Genomic DNA, 22,728 nt, shown 5'->3' with positions numbered 1-22,728 from the left:
ATCACTAGATTAAAATGCATTTTTGAAAGTGCATCACCCACGTCACTGAAGACACTTCTTAACCATAGCACAGAAGTGAGTTTTTGACGTGGCCGTCGACTTTTAAGCATACTGGAGGGTAAAATTCTGAAACGTGTCGAATCTTCAGTGGTTTACCAGCTTTTTCCAAGGAAGAGATACCTGTCATCATTTTGTCATAGCCCTAGGTAGAGCGAGATTTGAGACGGGTGAATAATATTTTTCATCAGCCATCAAGTGTTAAAAAAAACGTATGGTATTATAATTTAACAAATCTGGCTCCACATAGACTCGATACCAGTGAAGACAACCAACCTGCAGGAGTCATTAAAATTTGTAAAGTTTAAAATGTTACCCAGAGTTCAAACACTGGTAGATGTGGAATGTTCAGGAGAAAAGAGAACTAAACTAAAAACGGCATATTTACAATCAGTTTATAGATCTGAAAACCTCTACATATTTTACACTTCCCCAATCACTAAAGGTTTATTTAAACTGTCTATAGTAAAACGTGTTGGCAAGTATCTGTATTGATATGTATTACACCATACATGTAGGCAGACTATACATGGGGATGTATGTCAGTCAGCCAGCAGTGGCCTGAAAATCATTTCAGGGCACTGCAATATCCAATATTCTCCGGTGTTCGTGTCTTACTGGTATCCTTTTTAATGTGAAAGTTAACCCAGGCAAGCAGAGCAGCAAGAATGTTTGCCGTTGTTAACCTATATTAGTTACCTGTGTGTGTCCTATTCTATTTTAATTGCATTGTTAAATCCTAAGACATTAAACACTGTGAGACTCATGGGAATTATCTCCACCCATACTAATTGCTGCAAACTGCTCTGCCTCTCCAGTTTAAAAGTGTCAATCACAGTGCTGTCATTTGCAAGTCACAGTAGAAAGACTCCAGTCACTTCAGCTACCACTGTCTCTGTAAGTATGACTTGAAAACTGACTTTTACTAGACTCTTTTGACCGACCTCGGTTTGATGGTTCCGCAATGTAATCAAGACTTGATACACAGCAGCTAATGTTGGAATAGCAAAAAGAAAATAAATACGCAGGAGGAAAAAAAGAACATCTGCTACAAAATAACGAAGAGCTAACTACACAATGTCTTTTAAGTAGAGTTTTAGATTAAAATATTATTAAGATAATTATTTTTAAGGTACATTGTTGGCAGTTTAACAAAGTATGACAATTATAACGACTTGAATTTAAGGTTGTTTTGCCTATTTTTGTTTTACATAGCTACAAGATGTACAAGTTAAGGCTGATTGCAGGTAAGACATGTTTATTTACAAAAAGATTCTAGTGTTCTAATTGGCTTCACCTACATATTCACGTATTCACGTAATGTTTCTTGAAGAACAGCGAGTAATGAATACATAGTGGCAAATCACCTGATCATTCAATACAGTCAAGAAACTGGTTCCTACACTTTGTAAAATATGATAAAGAAACTTATTTTGCAAGTGGCCTGAAATGTAATAACCATGTTTATATCTGATACTCTGCACCTAAATAAACACTAGGCATTTTTTTTTTCTCTTTAAAGGTTTCTGTTTGATCCTCGTCCACTTAGGTAGGTTTATGACTGAACATATACCATAGTACCAGAATTCTACTGTTCTTAACGCTTGTTATTACTCTTAATATGCTCATTTAACTGTAATTATGTTGTTGCTTATGTTTATTTATATGTTCCTATCTCAGCCTCCTGCTGCAGGCTGGTGTGCTACTATGACAGTTTGGCTGAGTCCAGAGAAGGGGATGGGAGGTTCACGATTGCAGACATTGATCCAAACAAGTGTACCCACCTGGTCTATGCTGCCTCAGACATTGAGGAATATGAGCTTGTTCCTTTTTGTCAGACTGACACACAGCGCTATTTGGCCTTCAATGAGCTCAAAACCAGGTCAGTGCAAGGGCTGTTAATGTTCTGCTGTTTCTACTTTATATTACAGTTACTTTTTTAATATATATAATTTGAATTTCCAACAGAAATCCAATGCTGAAAACCCTGTTGTCAGTTGGTGGTCCAGACCATAAAAAGTGAGTGACTGTTATATTTTCTTGTTTTGTACCGTTTTCCTCTTTTGAGTGCCCTGTGTGAGTAAGACTGGAACCTCTGATGCTGTTTGGCATTGTATCGTCATGCAGCAGCTTCTTAACAGAGCTGTTTTGTCCAACTTCTCACTAGATTCAGTTCTATGCTGTCGACAAAACAAAACAGAGCAAAGTTCATCCAGTCTGCCATCAAACTACTGAGAGTTCATGGCTTTAATGGGCTAAACATTGCCTGGAAGAATCCCGGTGACGCTGGATGCCAACAAGACGAGAAAAAGCTGAAATTTACACTCCTGATCAAGGTCAGTTGTCCGGTTTTAGCCGGAAAAGTGAGACGGCCACCTTCATGTCATGCACGCAAATAAAACCCTTCACATCTTACTGAGCATTTAAGTGTGTATGCTTGTACAGGAGCTCAAAGAGGCCTTTGTGGCTGAGGGAACTGACTGTGACAAACTCATCGTCACTGCCACTGTGTCTGCTGATAGAAAAACCATCAATGCCAGTTATGAAGTTGCGACAATTGCAATGTAATACTGAGTTCATTTGATAATTATGTCATAGTCCATAATCTTGTCACGTTTTAATCAATGTGATCTCCTCCGCACGAACCAGGCACCTGGATTTTATAAATGTGATGACGTTTGACTTTCATGGCCCCTGGGAAGGTGTCATAGGCCATCACAGTCCTTTATACCGTGGATCTAAAGATAGTGGAGACAGTATCTACTCTAACATTGTAAGTATACGGTTGCGTATATTTAGAACATGGACACTTTGCTGTACTTTGTATCGACCACAACTTGGTTTTCCCCTCTTTTAGGATTCAGCCATGCAGTACTGGGTGGACATGGGAGCTCCGCCACACAAGCTCAACATGGGATTTGCAGCATATGGACGAGCTTTTACCCTCTCTTCTTCAGATTCCTGCGTTGGAGTACGGGCCAGTGGTCCTAGTGAAGAGGGCTGCTACACGGGACAAGAAGGATTCTGGGCTTTTTATGAGGTGAGCAGCGAGATTGGCAGAAATTGATAACAAAAGCTTTATTATTGTACAACTGCACTAGAAAAGCACTATACGACTACGACCCATTTACCATTTGACTACTTTAATGGTCTGTTTGAGACTCAAAGTATAAACTGATATTCTTTTTTCAAATATCAGATTTGCCTTTATCTTGACGGTGCCACGACCAACATGATTCCTGATCAGAAAGTTGCATATGCCATCACAGAAAATCAGTGGGTGGGGTATGACAACACAGAAAGCCTGGAAACCAAGGTAAAACACAACTCTTTGTTAATGTATAGTTAAAGCTGACATACATACGCAGAACACCGTATTTACCTGCCAGTGGGGAAAAATGCTCTGCAGATTGATGATGCTGCACTACATCCATAAACATTTTCACAGTACAAGTATCTTGTTGCTTCACATCTTACGTTAGTCCATAATAGCTTGGAATGGTTGGACTGTTTTTTTCTTGTTCTGCTATCTCATTTAAAACATCTACTACTAACATTATTGCTGTTTCCTTGATTTTTTATTTTTTATTTTTTAGGTTGAGTACCTAAAATCTAAAAACTTTGGAGGAGCCTTCGTCTGGTCTCTGGACTTGGATGACTTTCGTGGAACAATCTGTAAACAGGGCAAATACCCCTTCATTAGCCGGCTGTGGACCAGGCTAGTTTCAGGCAAGCATATCTGACCGAACGCCATGTAATCCTGGAATAATTTTAGCACCGCATTTTAATTAATGCAGTCAGACCTTTGATCATTATTAGGTTCACTTTCCCGCAATACAAGACATAATTTCTTTTCTTTAGGTTGCTCTTGTGCTATGACTCATCAGAAAGCTACAACTACGACAACTACTTCAACAACTGCCTCTGCCCAGAGCTGTAATGAACACACAACTGCATCTACCACACTCCCTAAAACTACTGCACCTATCCATAACTGCAATAAAGATCCATCCACCACTACGACACCTACCACCACTTCTACTGCACCCATTCATATTTGTAATGAACGCAACACTGAAACTACCGAAACAACTGCATCACCCACTTCACCGACTCCTCAGTGTAACAAACACAATACTCCCACAGCTACCTCTAGTACACCCAGTACTATGCCAGCTGCACATATAACTAATTCTACTACACCCACAGCTTCTTCGAGTACACCCAGTACAGTGCCAGCTGCACATATAACTACTTCCACTACACCCACAGCTTCTTCTAGTTCACCCAGTACAGTGCCAGCTGCACATATAACTAATTCTACTACACCCACAGCTACAGTTACTACTCCCACTGCTACTTCTAGTACACCCAGTACTATGCCATCGAAACCCATAACTACTTCTACTTCTTCCGCAGCTACTTCACGTTCACCCAGTGCTATGCCATCTACACCCATAACCAATTCTACTACATCCACAGCAGCTACTAGTACACCCAATGCTATGCCATCTAAATCCATGACTAATTCAACTACATGTAACCAGTAGAGATGAACTCAGCCCCTTCCTGTTTTTTGATTGGTACGTGCTTATCCTTTACTCAGGGGAATCTGTGTAACACTATCAGTATGTATATACATATATATATATATATATATATATATATGTATATAAATATATATATATATATATATATATATACATATATATATATATGTATATATGTATATATATATATATGTATATATATATATATATGTATATACATACACATACACATATATATATATGTACTCTTCCTCAAGCATGTGTATTATTTCTTGTCTTGATGGAATTGTAATTTTATTATAGTCAATTTCTTGCTCTGTTTTTTTTTTTTTTGCCACATATACTTGTCTTGTTCAGTTGCAATTATTTATTCACATTATTCATTAATAAACTCCAAAGTCTTACTCTGTGTGTGTGTGTGTGTGTGTGTTTTTTATTGATAAAATGGCTTGAACAAACACATCCCTTCTCAAATTATGTTGCCCTTAATTGCATCACATGGAATCTCCAATGGGATGTAAAAATGAATTAGAATACACACACACACATCCACACAGACTCACACACACACACACACACACACACACACACACACACACACACACACACTAAAAGACCCTGGTTACAAGTAATTTATGTGACTTACATATACTCAACAGTTGAGACTAATTCACATATAGAAATAATTGCGTTATTTCAGATTAAAACATGACAACTCTCACCCTAATTGCAAAAAGAAGTCTGAATCTGCAATAATGAGGATCACTGTTGAAGCAACACGTTCAATCTGATTTCTTCAGGAATGGCATGCATTTCTCTCAAGGATAACTGCAGCAAAGGCAGCTTTCCAGAAAGACCAAATTGGCTGGGCAAGGCATAACCCAGGTAATTCCGTTGAAACAACTGTAAAAAGAGCCTGGGTCATCAGGTTTGGCGTAAACCCCTTCAGCCTTTGATGCACAGAAGTTCTCTGGGGATTGGGGTGGATATGTGACTGTCGGTCTGGGTTCAGATGTGGTGTGAGGTGGATCTGGGTTTGGAGACGGAGTCAGGACATTTTCTGCTGATGTTGGAAGAGGAGGAAGCTCTGCAGAACAGAAATGATCAGCAGTGGTATGATTAGTATTTTGGGTTTTATTACTTCATTGTTTCCACCAAATCATTGTGTACTGCCAAAGTTATACCTGAGGCTAAAAGAGAGCGGAGATAGCTGATGAGGGCATAATTTCCCTCCCCGCAGAATTGCCCTTTAAAGTCATCCAGAGCCAGACTCCATACAAAAGCTCCTCCAAATCGTTTTTCTTTCAGGTACTGAACCTGAGAAAGTTGCATAAATGAAAACAGTGGACACATCTTTGTCATGCATTGACCTTGACATTGATATTTTGGTGTTGGGCAAAGTCAGCGAAGAGCCCCTGTTGAAGCCGTGATTACCTTTGTCTTAAAACTATGTCTGTTGTCGTATCCAACCCATGCACCTTGTTTCACAGCATAAGGAACTTTCTGATCCTCAATCCAGTGGACTGTGGCGCCTTGAAGGAATGTGCAAATCTAAAAAGAGTTACAATAACTTTAGTTTAAAACCAATGCAAAAACAAATTGCTCCATGACGTGGCTCCATGATAAAATACGTCATTACCTCGTAATAGGACAAGACACCAGCCTCCCTGGTGAAAATACCAGCAGCAGCTGGGCCACTGATTGGTGCTCCTTGTTTGTCGGATTGAGTCGATAGTTGGAATGTTCTCCCATATGTTGCAAAGCCCATATTTAGTTTTTCAACTGGGGTTCCCTTGTCCCGCCAATATCTCATGGCAAAATCCTTAAATGTGGAATGAAATGCATGCACAGTAATTATCAATTATTTAAAGGCTCCATATTATGCAAAGCTGACATAACCAGTATTTGACAACATGTCGACGAGTCTATTGACCCCTAAAAATGAGGGTAGTCCTGCCATTACTCAAGTGAAAAAGAAAATTCTAAAAGAAGAAAAACAAATCCTAGTACTCACAGTGTTTGCATAAACATTGTCTCCAGTGTCTTGGGAGTTCTTAAACAAAGGGCTATTGTGTCCTGTCACTCCCTCCCACGTTCCATGAAAATCATAGGTCATCACGTTAATGAAGTCCAAGTACCTATATGCATTGCACGATACACCAGGGTTAACGTGGCACGGTCACAAATAATCTCAGGTTAACAAAGCAGCAATGTTTTAACTTACTTTGCAAGCTCTGCCACTTTATAACCGGCATCAATGGTTCCTTTCCCAGAAGCCACAGCTGCACTGATCAACAGCCTGGCTCGGCCTGTTGCCGTCCCCTCTGCCTCATATGCTTCCAGAAGTTCCTGTTCATGAAGGAATTATGGTAGCTGGTCCCAGTTCAGTTTCAAGGTGAACATCTGGTGATTATCAATTTGAGTTGGATACCTTGCACAAGAGAATAAATCGCTCTTTATCCTCTAGTGGACTTCCCCTGGCAACAGGGTACTCCCAGTCCAGGTCAAGTCCATCAAACCCGTATCCTCTCAAGAACTGAATGGAGGACTGCACGAATGTATTTCTGTTGGCCTGTGTCGACACCATTTGAGTGAATCTGTAAAGCACCCACGAAAAGAGCAGCGTTCAAAGGAGAACATCTGAACAAAACAATTGTTTTATACTCTTGTTTTGAATATGTCTTACTTCTGAGTTCCCATGGCCCAGCCCCCAACAGCCAACAGTGTTTTGAGGTTGGGATTCCTATGAAAGCATTGCATTATATTTCTCTTTGTGCATCAACAGTGGTTAGGAACGCTGGATCTTACCTTAGTTTGAGTCCATTGAAAGAATTGTAAAGGACTACATCATTCCATTCAACAGTAGCCAACTGGTTAGTTGCATTAATATCAGCAAAGGCATAAATCAGGTGAGTGCATAGATTTGGATCAATATCTGTTGGCAGAAACTTCCCAAGGCCCGGTCTGCTTTGGGACCAGTTTGTATAATAGCACACCAGCCTGGTTGATGAGACTTCTTCAAAGAAGAGAAATGCCACAAAAAGGTTTCAATTTAAATTGTATTTTTAAAAATAATTTTTAGTGTTATTATTTAGAATGAATATACTCACCCAGATAGCCAAAGGACAGACAAATACCTTAAAAAAATTAAAGGTCCAGTGAGAAAAAAAAGACCAAAAACCAACTTATTGAGAATTTCCTGCATTTTGATTACTTACCCGTAATCAACAGGAGCTTTTCCATTGTTGTTGCAGCAATAAGAACTCCGGGCTTGTCAAAGATTCAGCTATGATATGCTCCATTTTAAACCAAACAAAATGTTAACTATTAACCAGCGAGGAAATCTATCAAGGCAAAGGTTGGACCACCAAAATATCTCTCAAGCTTTTATTTAAAATTCTGACCTTTTATTTAAAACACACGCGTGTGTGTGTGTGTGTGTGTGTGTGTGTGTGTGTGTGTGTGTGTGTGTGTGTGTTTTTAAAGCATGAAAACCACACATATTAGGGGCTAGATGTGACTTTCATGTTTTGTTTGGTGGCAGTTCTGTCACCAAACAAAACAAGAATTAAGTCAGAATGTTTTTTTTTTGTGGATTATTTTTTATCAACTGTGTACAATATTTAAAGTTCATTTATCATGTTTTGATCATGTCCTGTGTCATATGGTAGGCACTTTTATGGAGGGTCATTTTAGTCTCATTGCACATAGTGGAATTTAATCTTTTTGGGCATTGTGCAATGACAAATAAGTATCGATTGATCACTTAGAACATAGTTTTTGCTCTAAAGACATTCCTCTCTAGTTGTTGCGGTCTCAATAAAGATGTATATAACGGAGACACGCTTTTGTTGTATTTGGAAATATTAAACAAGCCACTTCAAATGAAGAAACTATGATGGAAAAGAGTACAAAATTATATGATTAAAACACGTTACAAATATTTCTCTTTATTCACATTTCCAACGCATGTTTGTTACACACGGATGACATTAGTGGCTCAAGTTGTGAGAGCCAGAAAACAGGGAGACAAATCAAGCTAATCTATAAGCAACATAATGCTGGCTGTGTTGGGGAACATTCCTCCCATCTTAAACAGAGAAATCATTAGTCTTCCAAAACACTGTATCCTTAAAAAATATTTCATACTCACTTTGCTGGTTATGAAACAATGTTATGCTGTGTAAATTCAAACATTCACTTTGCAGAAATAAAACAAAGTTCATTAATTGCACTGGAGGGGGGAAAAATAGTTAATAACAACTGATCCTTGCAACTGTATTTATCAACATGATAAACTGATCCAACGTTTGTCTACTCTGATGTGCAGTCCGTCTCCACTATACATCTAATATGTCTTGGCACGAACAAACAGCAGTTTTATGTACACAAAATGCAATATGAAACACACCTGAAGGTAACGCTGTGATTTAATATGGCCCCGTCGTCTTCGCCATGCTGTGACCCAGAGGCTGACGTCTCTTCAGGGGGCAGGTGTGATGCCGCACAATTGACAAGGCAAAACAGGGCTGAAAGCACTTTGGCTCTCGGGACTTATGCCAAAGAGTAGATGGTATTCAACGGAGAATGGAGCTCCAGACTTGCACCAAAGTCCAGCTCCCTCACGTCTCTCCTGGTCCCTGTGTACTGGCCGATGAAGGAGCCGTCCTCATTGAACGGTATCTCTGCCCCGTCGCCGTAGTCGACCAGACTGTCGTCGCTGTCCGATCGCCTCATTATCGCCTCCGTGGAGGGCTGGCTCCGCTGAAGCCCCTTTTCCTCCTCACTTACAAAAGCGCAAAAGATGTGAGAGCGAATTTAGAGGAGCGAGAGGGTGATGTGAAAATCGGTCGCGAAATGTACTTGTACATACCGGCGAGGGTAGGGCAGGGTGGAGATGCGAGCGATCCTGCAATTCCGAGAGTATTAAGAACAAAGATGATTTATTTCTAAATCATATTCAGTTGTTTGCAGGCATTTGTGGAAGACACAAGTAAGGTTTTTATCGACCTCAAGTGCAATAACTAGCAATACGTCTTTCAGAACTTAATCAAGTTTGCAGTTAATGGTGCCAAGGTGTCAAAGTTTAGTATTTCCATACCTTTCAAGAGACCTTGAGTGATTCAGTTGAAAAGGAACAGGGTTGAGGATTTGGGGAGGGAAAGAGATAAAGTAGGAAAAAAAAAAAAAAACAGAAAAAAAAATAATGTTAAGTTAAACAAAGAGTTATCATTAAAGAAAAACAGAAAACAAGTCAAACAAAACAACACAATTTTCCATTTGTGAATGTTCCTGTGTGTCATCGTACTAAGTCTGACTCACGCTGTGGAGTACTGGTAATGCAGCAGACGTCAGCATTTAATACACAGTTTGATAAGCATCGCAAGGACACCGCAGGCAGAGAGCACAGCCAACTTGCAAATGCATGTAGTCCAGTTTGTCCAAGGGACCTCTAGTGTTCTTTTAATATATTGCAACAAGGCGTCTTCACTGGCTTTAAACATTGGTAACAAAAGATCAATATCTTGTCTTGTCTTGACGAGCGTTGAGGCAAAGTAAAATTAATTAAAACAAATTAGTTTCTTTCAGTTAGACAGAGCACAATGAGCTGTGAAAGCAGATAAATAATTTTGCAGATTGATAACTGAGGGACTTGGGCTCGTGTTTGTCAGGCTTCAACTTCTGACTCAGTGAGTGATATGAAGGTTGTTGGAATTTTTATTTTTATAACTCCACAGGGCAACGGGCATTTATTCGAGGCAACAAATAATGTATAGCTACATAGTATGACAGTCAATAAACATCCGCTGTAATAGTCTGTGTCAGTGTTTGTTGGACATTTCTAAGATAGAAGAATAAAAATAAGGCCTACAAAAAAACAACAGTATTTTTGGCTGTGGGCTTGAGGGAGCTAAAATAATGATGAGTGTGGTTTCCTGTAAATGTAACAGTAAAGTTTGTTCTCTCAGGCTCACCTGTAGTCAAAAGATCCTTCCTGATCTCTGTCGTCCATTGGCTCCAATGAAATCTCCTTCTTCTCCCGTACTGAAATGAAAACATACGGCATTGTCCCGAGGTGCAGGTCACACTGTTGTTATGCATCCGTGAAATACGACGTCACCACTCTACCTGGGTACTTCCCCCCTCGGCTCCTCTTGATAAAGCACACTATGAGCAGGATGAGAACAATGAGGGCCACCGCGCACATGATGCCGATCAACCAGCCCTGAGTGGAGACGTCCACCTGGTCCTGAGCATAAACTGACGCACACAGACGCTGACAAATTAGCGTGCACATCATCGGAACCTTGTTGAAACGACCGCCAAGGTGTGCTGCCGGGCATTACTTTCGGTGGTGTAGTGCGGCGACTCCTCTGTGTGCCATTCGCCGAGACCGAGCGCAGTTCTCGCGGCCACGGAGAATCTGTAGCGAGTGTAGCGGTCGAATCTGCGGATGGAGAAGCTGGTCACGTTGGGGGGGAACTCCTCGAGCTGCTGCTCCTCTCCTCGGGTCGCGTTCACTGCGCAGAGAGGGGACATTTCAGCTGCTCTGGAGGACACCCGAGTGCACACCACTGGGCCATTAAGTGCCCTTACCTGCTTCGGTCAGGGCCCGACAAGTGTTTACTACCACTCTTGAGATCACACTCCAGGGCTACTTTGGTTTCTGAGCGCATATTAGAGCGCACCATTACACGCCAATGGAATACCACCTTGAGAGTTGTGTTGAGCGCTTGAACGACTTCCAGGAAATAAAGCATTTCCTCTTCCATTATTCAAGTTTTGATGTTGTTTGTTTTTTTTGTTTGTTTTTTTGTTTTGCACTCACAGCACTGCAGGATGCAATATTATACTCTGAAGGCTCAGCTCGTAAGTCTCCCATTGGTACCTTGAGAGTGTTTCAGATAGTGAGGTCGACGTACCTGTTTGGTACTTGAGGGAATATCCCGTAATGATACCGTTGGGTTCTGCCGGCACGTCCCAGTCCACGTAAATGCTGTCCAGATGCCGCTGCTGAATCCTGAAGGACTTGGGAGCAGATGGCACTGCCGGCAAACAAAACAGCAGGAAATCACACGCAGGCCCGCGCTTTGTTTGCGCTAAATGGAGGACACAGATGTTGTCTCGCCTCCCGATGGCGACTCCCTACCTCCTTCGGGTGTTGAGAAGTGTATATGATTGCTGGCTGGGCCCTCATATCGATTGTTCGCCACCACTATGTACATCTTGTAGTTGCTATAAGGAAATAGGTCTGTCACGGCGCCTGAAGGTTCGGGATCGTTGTTGGGAAATGATTTGGACATCAGTGCCCTGTTGACCCACAGCCACCTCAGCTGGCTGCTGTCTCTCCAGTAGTACACCTGGAAGAGAGGAGGCCATGCAAAAGGCATCACAAACTCCAGAATCTGCTGATAACATCCAGGGCAGATGAAAAAGATTCTTTGTTTTTAACAAAGAGGCTATTTTGACATCTTCTGATGTTGTTTTTAGGCTTCATGCTGTTACAGATGTGCATCTGTTCTATCTATTTCTTTACTTCTTAGCATTTCAAATATTTTCCAGTCCTATGTGGTCCATGTCACCGGTTATAAAACATGTTGCAGAATAAAACAAAAGTGACACCTAAATATATTTGGATCCGCGCTGATTTGATGTCTTGGTCCTGAGACATTCTGTTTAAAAAATATTTTACAGGATCTCTTCTGAATATTATTCGCTTCTATCGTTATCTAAAATCATAAATGCTGCATCTCGTTCAATTCGAGTGTCTAACATGCACTTTTCCAGCGCACACAAACCTTGTACTCTTTCATTTCTCCCATGATGGAGTCGTATGACACCGCGTCCCAGTGCACAGTCACCTGGCTGCTCTCGATGTCGGACACTCTCAGGTTCAGAGGAGCTACTACAGGACCTAGTAAAGATGACAGTTTTGCTTTGAACAGTGAACATTTCACTGTTTAGTAGTAAATGTCAAGAAAAACAAGGGTGAACATAAAAAAAAGGGTAACACTTAAATTGAATGGGTGTGCATCAAGCCGACATGACACTGTCATAATCATGACACGACACCTGTCGTGACACACATGAGTGTCTATGACGGTTGTCATTAAGTGTCATTTGGTAAATTATCTCAATTATCTCGGTGAATTTGGCATTCAAATTCACCGATGACGCTTAATGACAAATGCAATAAAAATTCATAATTATATTTTCACTATTTTCACTCAGGTTTATGTCCACTGTGTGCACTGTATGAGTATGTATGAGTAGATGTATACTGCTGCTGCCAACACTGTGAATTTCTCCATTGAGGGATTAATAAAGGAATATCTATCTATCTATCTATCTATCTATCTATCTATCATTCTTATGCACACCCATGCAAGTGTTACCGAAAAAAAAAAATGCTTAAATGAAGCACACTTTAATTCTGTGTCTTTTCTTATACGTACGGTCCTCTCCAGAATAACCAATGACAACAGGAGATTCTGGACCCAGTCCAAAGTCATTGACGGCCTGAATTTTGAGGTCATAGGGAGTAAAGGTGTCTGCGTCGTATATGTAGTACTTGAGCCACTTGGTGGTGGCATTCTTCCACTCCTCCCTGGAGTCTCTTCTTTTCCACCACACCAGATACTTCAGGTGGGGCCCATTCCACTCTCGGTAGCTTACGGGCTGAAAGCGCAAGTATCATGTTGGCAGATAAATCACAGAGTCACAGAAGAAATGTAAACATAACACACAAGTGCCTGATACCTCCCAGCTGATCTCCATGTTGTTCCTCCAGGTACCGACACCTTTCAAATTCTTTGGAATGGCATCGGGAGCTGTGCAGATAAAAACAATGATCTTGAACATAAGAAGAGCAGTTCAGTTCTTTGCCATGTGCACCGTGCTTTCTGTGTTAAATATAGTAAAAGATGTAACGTTAAACCAAAAATTAAAACCTAGCCAAACCAATTCTGCACACATTTGCTGTTCCTACTGACATTATCAGTTGATCCGAGATAACAAATCAACGACCTTTGAAAAGAATAGATGGGGGAGCTTCGGCCAGTGTTTAGCTGTGATAGCAACATGAAGCTGGTGAGGGTCTGTAAACAACTTGAGCCACAGTGTGAAGGCAGCAATGACGGCAGCTTTATCAGCACTGATGAACATTATCTCGTTCAAAGAAGAGAAAAGAATGGCACAAAGGTTTTTCTCCACTCTTGACTCACTTTGGCAAGAATTCGATTAAACTGCGTGGCGAACCGTGGCCAGAGCCTCAGGGTTGCGTGCTCTTACGCCCACACACACATACACACACAAGCACAGCCGGTTCATTCATTTGTGTTCAACTGAATTCGGCCTCTTAGGTTATCAGGTTGCAAATGCTTCTATTCTTGCTGTTTTTCTCCCAATCGTTCCAATCATTTTTAAATGTTGAACACACTGGACTAGTCGACATCTCATAATCATCATCATGTCATTCACACAAGTGATGAAAGCTGTGATCAAACGCACGAGCACCGCTGCTCTGAAAGCGCATTGACGGGCGACTCGGGCGGCTCATTCCGATTCCGTTGATAGCCAGGACCCGGAACTGGTAGTATGTGAAAGGTATGAGATGCAGAATGACAGAGTTGAGGTTCCCTGGATACAGTGACAGGTTTTTCCACTTCCCCGGCAACCAGTCATCGTCATCAAACTGCACCAAGTAATCTGTAATAACAGGGTAATGAATAAAGACAATGACCATTTTCATTTCAGACGATAATAAAAGATCAAGAATGTTTCTCCATTGTGAACATGTCTTACCTGTTATAGGGTTGTGGTTGCTGTTTCCAGGAACCCAGCTGAGTCTCACGGTGCGTTCAAATGGGTCTGAAAGCTCCAAGTTAGTGGGAGGATCTGGACGGCCTACACAAAAAATATGGGACAATTACCAACGTTTATTATTATTTAGCATTATTAGATGAGATTATATCGTAATATCATAATATATTAATCCTGCCATACCCATCACCATTAAGCGAGCAGAGGCAGACTTCTCTTCCAGTTCGCTCTTTATGACACAAGTGTAATTGCCCTCGTCGCCTTTGTTTACATTTGTGATGATCAGATTTGATTCATCAAGAGAAATTCTGGGCACAGAAAAAAAAGGAGATAAAAGCGATGAGTTCGAGATACCCAGGTACTGTTGACCTTTGTGTTTTTTGTGTCTCCGAGCCAGTAACTAAAATCATGCACCTCCATCCGAGGGTGAGCAGCCTGTTGCCTTTCAGCCACGTGGTGGTGACAGTGGCTGTGGCATCTGCTTTCACTCCACACTCAAAGCGCACGTCAGTTCCATGGATGACTTTCATGCTCTTTGGTTTTGTAACAATTAAAGTGGGCTCTGAAAGGGAGAAATGCCAAAGGTCATGCAAACAACACGGTTCGTTTTCAAACAGCACAACACAGTTATGTGACAATGCGACCCCGACCTTTGACCTCCACTCGTACTTGGCTCTCTTCTCTTCCTGCCACATTGCTGACCACACACAGGTAAGTTCCCTGGTCCTCTGTCTGAATCCGTTTGATCTCCAGAGTCCCATTAGCGTGGGTCTTGTAGCGGTTCCCCTCAAGGTTCCCTTGGCCGTACCGAGACCTGTGTGAACAAACCCCGAGACAAAGCAATGCACACCTTGTCGCACAAATGCGCGCACGCACACACACACACACACACATAAAAACCAGCTTGAGTTTCAGCTTGCTGTCTGATACTCAATTTTCCTCACCATCTCAGCTCAGGCACTGGAGAACCAAAGAAGCGGCAGTCCAAGAAGGTGTTAGTGCCCTCAGTAACCATGACATGTTCCTTCCTTGGCCAAAGAATTCGGGGTGTTGCATCTAGAGAGTTAAAAAAAACAAACAACTGACAGTTAATTGTTGTTACAGTCTTGGTCTTTCTACAGACCTGTGCTGTTTAGTCTTTAGTCTATTTCAAAAAAGTCATATTACTGTTTTTATAGCAGGTCCAGACAATGTCAAGCATTTATTTTTCCAGTTGTCTCTATCTTGTTATTTACAAGCACCCTTCTTAGATAGATAGATATAGAATAGCTACTTACGAAGCACTATAACAAATGCATTGGCCAGTAGGTAGCCATGTTCATTGGATGCATTGCACTGGTAGACGGCGTTGTTTAGAGTGCTCACACCGCGAAAACTCAGTGTGTCTCCAGACACCTGTCTGTTCGGTTCTGGTGTTGCAGCTTTGGGGGTGGGGGGGGGGAAAGGACAAACTATAAATCCAGCAGGAGTTGACTCGACTTTGTTCTACACACAGTTTAGCATATCACCAAGAGCTTACACTCGATTGGCTCTCCATTGATGAACCAGTTGACTGTTGGACGAGGAGCACCGTCAGAGCGACACACCAGGCGTCCGCTCTCCTCAGGGGCTAAAACCAAATCAGTGGGCTTCTCCAACCAGAAGGGAGCCGCTGTCAGTTGCAAATACACAAGTCGTTTCGGCATCTCCGCACAGAGCGATGGTGAGAAAAAGGCAATCTCTGAAAATGCATCTCACCGTTGACTGAAACGGTTATTGTGTGCGTGATGTAGCCCCTTTTGTTGGAAGCAGTGCACACGTATTCCCCGGCGTCGTCAAAGGACACTCTTGGGATTTGAATCATCTTGTTGAAATTCTTCACTCTTGCGGGCGGTCGAACAACGAGATCCTCGCCATCTTTGGTCCAGCTGACATGAGGAGTCGGCCTTGATGATGACAAATAAGGCTTTAAACAAAATGGCTCTTATGAAATCAGAGTCGTTTTGCTGCGTTGTATGTACACGTATATTTTAATAGACACTCACACTCCAGCGGCAATACACTCCAGAAGGAGTTCTTCCCCCTGAAGGACCAGCATGGTGCTGGACTTGCCAGTGGGTGATAACCAGGTAGGGGCGGCCTCAACCACCGATCGAGCTGCGGATGAGGGAAAAACAAATCAGACCCAAACCTGCCACAATGGTGAGTGTGAAAGAAAAGTACTCTGCATTTGTGTACAACGACGCTGTTACACATGATGATATATGAAGACTTCTAAGTCTGTACGCTGTATCCTCACGCACACCAACTTCTTGTCCTCTTTCACTTCATCAATAAATCTCCTCTCTGCTCCCCCAGGCCTCCAAATCCTTCTACCTGACTCACTGTACTCACTGCCTCTCCTCCTTACATGTCAGAACCATCTCAGCCATTCTGGCTTAATCCCCACAACACCTAACATTTCCTTTGTCCCTTTGATGGACTCATTCCTGACCCATCATTGTTACAACCCAAAAAGAATCTGCACGTGGGGCAGTCCAGCAGTGCTTTTCCTCATGTCACTGATTGTAAACCAGACAATGTTCCTGCTTTCAACACTTTGTTTTCCTTCTTGCTGACACATCACATCCAAATTCTTCACCCGTTCCATCCTTCTTTGCACACCTGTCTTCACATCTTTGTCACCGTCTGCATTGCTCTCATTGTTCAGATTAGACTGCTAGGGGTGACAAATACACTATAAAAAAAAAGCAAGTAAAGTTGTGCAAATCAAGTGAAAACCCTAAAAACTTGAATTGAGTTGAAATTGCAAAAATCTTTCCAGCAATTCCCTCTTGAGACCGTGTTTATTGTTGACATCGTCCTATTCACTCATCTTTCTGCACTACTACATAAAAAACATGTTAATGTTAAACAGAGATTGAAACATGCTGTCACACAACCGCACTCACTTGTCACAACTTTCACAACCACGGGCATCTTCTGTTGAATGGCGTTTTTGTACGGGAATCGGGCGTTGCAGCAGTAATCGCTGACAGAGTCGTTGAACAGGACGTGAGAGAAATACAGGTCTCCATTCACACCCATGGACACCCTGCGGTCCTGCCGCACCGGCTGCATGGTGGGGGAAGCTGCCTGAATCGGCCAGTTAAACGGTCTCGCGTATGAGCCTGGAATCAAAACACAGTGTTCAGATTTCTAAAGGTGCGCTCAAACACGAAGACCCCCGTTTTTGATTATTAGTGTCAGTTGCATTACAACAGCAGCCTCTTAATCCAAATCACAACATAACACACGACACAACGTGTTTGACGAATCTAGTGAGACATATTACAGCTGGTCATCCAGTAGGTCTCAGGTTTTGGCGGCCCAGGTGGGGGGTCACAGGACAGGACCAATGGTAGACCGGCGCTGATCACCACAGGCTCCCGAATCTCCCGTGGCCACATAGGAGCTCCTTCACACAGACAGTTTAAACATGGATTAAATATCAGCAGTCAGCACATAAAGGTGTTGAGTGAAATGGAAATTATAAAAAAAAAAACACAGTAACTTGCACTTAACTTGTAATCTTGAATGTATGTGATTTTTATATTATATAGTTGAAATAGTAACCCATGTGATATTGAGGTGTATTTTAATCTACATGCATAATGTGTGAGTGTGCTAGGTCATGTTAACGTGCACTAATTAGATAACACTCCTAGTTGAGTGAGCACATTTTGAATAAGACAGTAATAGTAATAGTAGTAATAGTAATAAAGTAATAGTTAGTGTAGCGTCAAAAAATCAACATCAATAATATCGATAACAATAAAGTACATCTATCTATCTTCCTATCTATCTATGTTGTGGTGTGTGTTTGGTCTGGTGTCTGTTGCAACTGTTTGCAATTAGCTGTTGTTGTTTTTTTAGACCGGAAGACACAGTCAACAATGGTTGGGACAGTTGGTGTACCACAAATAAGTGTACTGCATTCAAGTACTACAATGTTAACAGCCAGTAATCACCAATAAAAATATTAGAATATTAGAGCATTTTATCTCTTTTAGCATGTCGAAAGTGTGAAAATGAGAAATAGGGAGTAAAACACAAACACAAAGAAGATATCAAATTCAATCAGCTGACAAGGATCTTTGGAAAACCATGACAGCAGAGTGCCGGGCTGGTGACAGAAAAATGTGTGTGCCACTCTGGACACTTGGGCCATTGTGTATTTGGTGTCAGTGGTGGTCAGTTGCTCTTGGAGCCTCTGCAGTGATCTTACTGTACAGCTGGAGTCTGATCTTGTTGGAGTACGCCGAGCCGTACTCATTGGAGGCGATGCACTGGTACTCGGCCTCGTACTGTTCTGGATTGTTCCAGGCATAGATGTCCAGCGTCCCTGAGCGCCTGCGCATGGACACCTGAGAGTCACGTGCCACGTTGAAATACTTCCCGTTTCGCCGCCACGAGAAACTTGTGGGAGGGGGCAAAAATATAAAGGACACATGTTAAAGGACTAGCACTGGTTTGTAAAACACAAGCTGTTAAAAATGTGCTTTGTCACTTCTTACATGGGATGAGGATTTCCTTTGGCTTCACATTCTATGACCATTGTTTCTTTGGGGCTGACGATGTGCTCCTTCATCGACTGCTTAATGATGGAAGGGGGCTGCCTGACTGCAGGCAGAGTGGTCCAGCTGGATTGTTAGTCACTCACATTAAGTGTAAAGATTTGGCTTTATACTGAATGACAGAGATTGTGGTGACTCACCTTCCAGGGGGATGTCCAAAGCCCAAACACCCTGCAACAGTAGCAGCAGCAGCAGCAGCTGAGCTGCTTTAATCACAGTGCCCATCTTAATGAAGCATGGAACCCAGCACAGCTTTCCCACACCAAGTCTATGGGACAGCCAGAGAAATGTCGAAATGTCCATGCAAGACACATCAGTGTAAAGGGAATACAAACCTAAGAGCTAATACTAAAATATCAAAATGTTGCTGTTGTTAAGATAAAAAAAAAACAAACAACAACTTTAAACTCCTTGCACAAGATAAAGGTGAACCTATGTTTTAAACTTCTTCATATGCACATTCATTTGGAAGTTTCCATATATTCTGTGTATGAAAACTACGCAGAAAATGTGCAGGACTCTTTTATAAATGTGTGATTTGTGGTGCAGTGGATAATCTTATCAGTAAGTGTGACATCTTTAAACGTAAACAACCTTGAAAAATGCTTCAATAGTTTCACCTTAAGGTTTTAATTCAGAAATCATTTGATACACACAAACAGGAAAGCACAGCTGTATCGATAAAATCAGACGTTAAAAGGTAGACAAGATAGTTGACTACACGTCTACTATTCACAATCTTTTTGTAAGAAGAAATGCATTCATCACAAGTTATAAGAAATACGGCAAAAAAAAAAAGGTATTCAGCACCAACCTCTCTGATGTAAAATCACATCCTTGCCACTTCTGTGGCTTCCCCTACGCCCCAATATTTCCAAACAATGTCCGTCATGAAATAATTTGTGTTTATCCAGTATTCCGATTAACGTCTTAGTCCTTCAAATATCAGGTCAAGAACCCCGGAGCGGTTGATACACTTCAGTAATAGAGTTTCTGTCTGTCGCTGCCACTTACATCCTTCCCACCCACCTCATGAATAATGCATGAGCGCCATACGCCGCCTACTCATCGCCCACTTTGCTGATCTGGCCGGGCTCTCATCAGCCCTCAACACACCAGTCATAAATCCTGAAGTTCCTCTAAATGGTACAGAAACAACAAAGAAAAATACACACGCACAGTTTTTCCAGATTTGTATGAGTAGCAGTTATGGATGTTTTACATCCCTCTCCACTGGATCGGGTCAGAACACGTGCAAACATCTTGTTACGCAAGCATTCAATCTGCATTCCGTTTTGACTTTGATGACATCAAAATGTGGGCTTGATTGTGGGACAGAGTATGAAAGCAATGACTGTTTGTGTCCGAGTGAATTTTACATGGGCTTAAGTCCCCAACCACGTGGCTGCAGCACAATCGCTGGCAAAGGATGGATATATCCAACAGGACCATTTCGAATGCTCACTTCTTTTTAAGTTTTTTTCAGGAAACAGTCTGTTATTCACTGAACCATTCACAAAAGGTTTTTAACATCCAGCTGAATGAGGAAAATTCTTTTTTTCTCGCTGAACAATGCCAAAGGCACATGAGAGGCAGCGCCTGCGAAGAACAAAAGCCATCTCAAGGCTGCGCGGCGGCGCTGACCTGTGTAGGTGGTCAGAATCCACACTGGGCTGCAATGGCTCCTCAGTGGGCTTGGAGAGAGCGACTGTAATCAACGACAGAACCATTTCAGACTCTTCTGAATCACACCACGAGTCTTCTCTCACATTAAACAAAAGCAGAAGGGGCACGTTCAGCCTCTTAGCTTGCAGTGGAGGAACTTTCCCCCTGGCAGTCCTGTACATACATGGACCCAGGGGAAGGCCTTGCAGCGAGTCGCGATCAGTGCCATGCACCAGATTGCACCTTGTAAAGGCAGATAGGGAGGACAGAGGCAGCTCAGTGGCGATAAGAGGGGTCTCTGTGCCGGCGGGTCTCCGCTGGCACGCGTGCCCAGTGCTTGGGTGAGAGCAGATGGAGCGTGAGAGGGAGCGTTCAATGGCACAAGCTGCCTGCTCAGACCCGCCGGGGCCACCTATCGTTTGCACTTTGACGTCACTGTGCCAGGGTGAGCACGAGAAGAGGCTGAAGGAAGCTCCTGCGCTCCCACATGAAGTCATCTGATGGGGAGAACAGCGCGTCTCTGTCTCACCAACCAAACTGCTGTCAGCCGCAAGCGTGTTGCCAAAGTGTCAAGTCTTGTTATTGTAAAAGGAATAAGGAGCCACAGTTGACAAAAGCAACATTGTAGGAATTAAGTAGAGTTTTTACAGTTTATACAAACAAACAAAGTGAGGCCATCATTTTCAAATTACCACTAAATGGTCAAACATAATAATAATAATGATAATAATAATAATTTATTATTATTATTAGTATTATTATTATTATTATTATTAATATTATTATTATTAATAATAATAATAATAATAATAATAATAATAATAATAATAAAGTAACATTAATGCACAAATGTTTGGTCCAAATTCTTGTTATGCATATACTTATACTTCTGAAACCAAATGGTAATGGTTTCAACAATCATTTACACCATCATTATCATCCCTGTTGGCTGTAATGCAAACTCTGATAGGCAAACATGGGTGGAGCTCTTTTATGTGAGGCTGCTTTATGTGATGTGCACGCATATGACAAAGGGCGAAATTCAAAATTTGCATGGGGGGCTGATAACACTTCATTTGTACAAATACTGGACCACACTGACATCAGGTTTATGCTTTCAGTTTAGCTAAAAAAATAATAACTTTAACATCGATAGAATTACCGTGGGAGCTCAAGGACGCACAACCTTTGATTGACACAGGTTAACTCTGCTGTCATAAAACTCTGCGTCTGATGCATTCGCAGACCCATCCCACTTCTCAACTCAGACTACGACATCAGTGAAAATTTGACTTGTACAGCTAGCTTTCATGATTGGTCCCAGGACCGTTGCACTCTTTCATTATGTGAGAAAAACTGCACGGCCATCAGTCATCAATAGGGTGTCCTACCTTTTAAAGATGTTCCCTCTGCTTTTTGGTCTCTCCTCCCGCCTTCTTGCGACACAACAAGCACCTACTTCCTTCTCATCTTCACTTGCAGTTGGTGTCGACCGTGCGAGAGTCACATTTCCAGCAACATTTCCATTTATGTCACTCCAGCATGTTAAAACAGTTCACGGGCGAGATAACGGATTCACATATGTCCCGTAGGGACAGCTGCCCCGGACCCGGGTCACATGTCTGGCAAGCAGGGCCTGAAAGGCTATGATAATAAATCCATTGTGAATTCCACACATAAACACGGTATCATCTCCACTTGGATGCTACAATGAATATAGTTGGGGCTGACAGCTCATGCACAAATGGTCAGAAGAGGATCTTCGGCAGCCCAGCTCCTGTTAGGAAACACAGCTTTTACAAGTGGTTTTGACATTTGTGTTTTTCTTTTCATGTGTGCACACGATTGTCAGCGCCTTACACAGGGGGAGTGTTGCTGGCCTTGTGTCTTCACCCTGGCTGGCACCAAGACACACTCGCAAGGACAAAGCCGTCGCTGTCGGGAACAAAGTCTCTCTGTTGTGGAAAGAGAGCGCACGACTTCCAGACATATGGGGGGGATTTAACCCGTCAAGTGATTGGATAGTTTCACACTCATTG

At 42.1% G+C, this 22,728-nt stretch overlaps 3 protein-coding genes across 4 annotated transcripts; 1 reads left to right on the top strand and 2 right to left on the bottom strand.

The window, feature by feature from the left end:
* Nucleotides 1-1,279: 1,279 nt before the first annotated feature.
* On the top strand, nucleotides 1,280-3,997 carry LOC142898950 (chitinase-3-like protein 2). Its single transcript, XM_076042261.1, has 7 exons — nucleotides 1,280-1,304; nucleotides 1,738-1,939; nucleotides 2,707-2,830; nucleotides 2,915-3,097; nucleotides 3,257-3,373; nucleotides 3,654-3,786; nucleotides 3,945-3,997. The coding sequence occupies exons 1-7, from the start codon at nucleotides 1,280-1,282 to the stop codon at nucleotides 3,995-3,997; spliced, it is 837 nt and encodes a 278-aa protein (XP_075898376.1).
* A 1,210-nt stretch (nucleotides 3,998-5,207) lies between these two features.
* Nucleotides 5,208-7,956, bottom strand: LOC142898680 (acidic mammalian chitinase-like). 2 transcript variants are annotated; one of them, XM_076041760.1, is made up of 11 exons: nucleotides 7,826-7,956; nucleotides 7,718-7,744; nucleotides 7,416-7,623; nucleotides 7,294-7,350; nucleotides 7,039-7,204; nucleotides 6,832-6,956; nucleotides 6,622-6,745; nucleotides 6,247-6,429; nucleotides 6,042-6,158; nucleotides 5,792-5,924; nucleotides 5,208-5,694 (listed from the first exon to the last, which is right to left on the bottom strand). In XM_076041760.1, exons 1-11 carry the CDS (start codon nucleotides 7,848-7,850, stop codon nucleotides 5,426-5,428), a joined length of 1,434 nt encoding a protein of 477 aa, XP_075897875.1. In that variant the 5' UTR covers nucleotides 7,851-7,956; the 3' UTR covers nucleotides 5,208-5,425. The 2 variants fall into 2 exon arrangements, with proteins under 2 accessions (XP_075897875.1, XP_075897877.1); XM_076041762.1 differs by having other exon boundaries at nucleotides 7,416-7,620; nucleotides 7,826-7,944.
* A 483-nt stretch (nucleotides 7,957-8,439) lies between these two features.
* On the bottom strand, nucleotides 8,440-22,606 carry nfascb (neurofascin homolog (chicken) b). The gene is made up of 27 exons (XM_076041758.1): nucleotides 22,081-22,606; nucleotides 19,165-19,292; nucleotides 18,965-19,070; nucleotides 18,676-18,866; nucleotides 17,743-17,865; nucleotides 17,360-17,578; nucleotides 16,454-16,565; nucleotides 16,167-16,354; nucleotides 15,949-16,080; nucleotides 15,707-15,850; nucleotides 15,374-15,485; nucleotides 15,080-15,243; nucleotides 14,844-14,991; nucleotides 14,613-14,737; nucleotides 14,412-14,513; nucleotides 14,118-14,315; nucleotides 13,368-13,438; nucleotides 13,064-13,286; nucleotides 12,407-12,522; nucleotides 11,758-11,968; nucleotides 11,531-11,653; nucleotides 10,955-11,128; nucleotides 10,737-10,868; nucleotides 10,583-10,652; nucleotides 9,709-9,720; nucleotides 9,481-9,516; nucleotides 8,440-9,393 (listed from the first exon to the last, which is right to left on the bottom strand). The coding sequence occupies exons 2-27, from the start codon at nucleotides 19,247-19,249 to the stop codon at nucleotides 9,162-9,164; spliced, it is 3,549 nt and encodes a 1,182-aa protein (XP_075897873.1). The 5' UTR covers nucleotides 19,250-19,292; nucleotides 22,081-22,606; the 3' UTR covers nucleotides 8,440-9,161.
* Nucleotides 22,607-22,728: the final 122 nt, after the last annotated feature.

Source organism: Nelusetta ayraudi, unplaced genomic scaffold, assembly GCF_046127955.1.
Source record: "Nelusetta ayraudi isolate G7.1 ecotype Tasmania unplaced genomic scaffold, CSIRO-AGI_Nayr_v1 ptg000070l, whole genome shotgun sequence".
NCBI lineage: Eukaryota > Metazoa > Chordata > Actinopteri > Tetraodontiformes > Monacanthidae > Nelusetta > Nelusetta ayraudi.
Note: the sequence above shows the minus strand (reverse complement) of the source record. Positions and strands in the feature narration are given on the sequence as shown.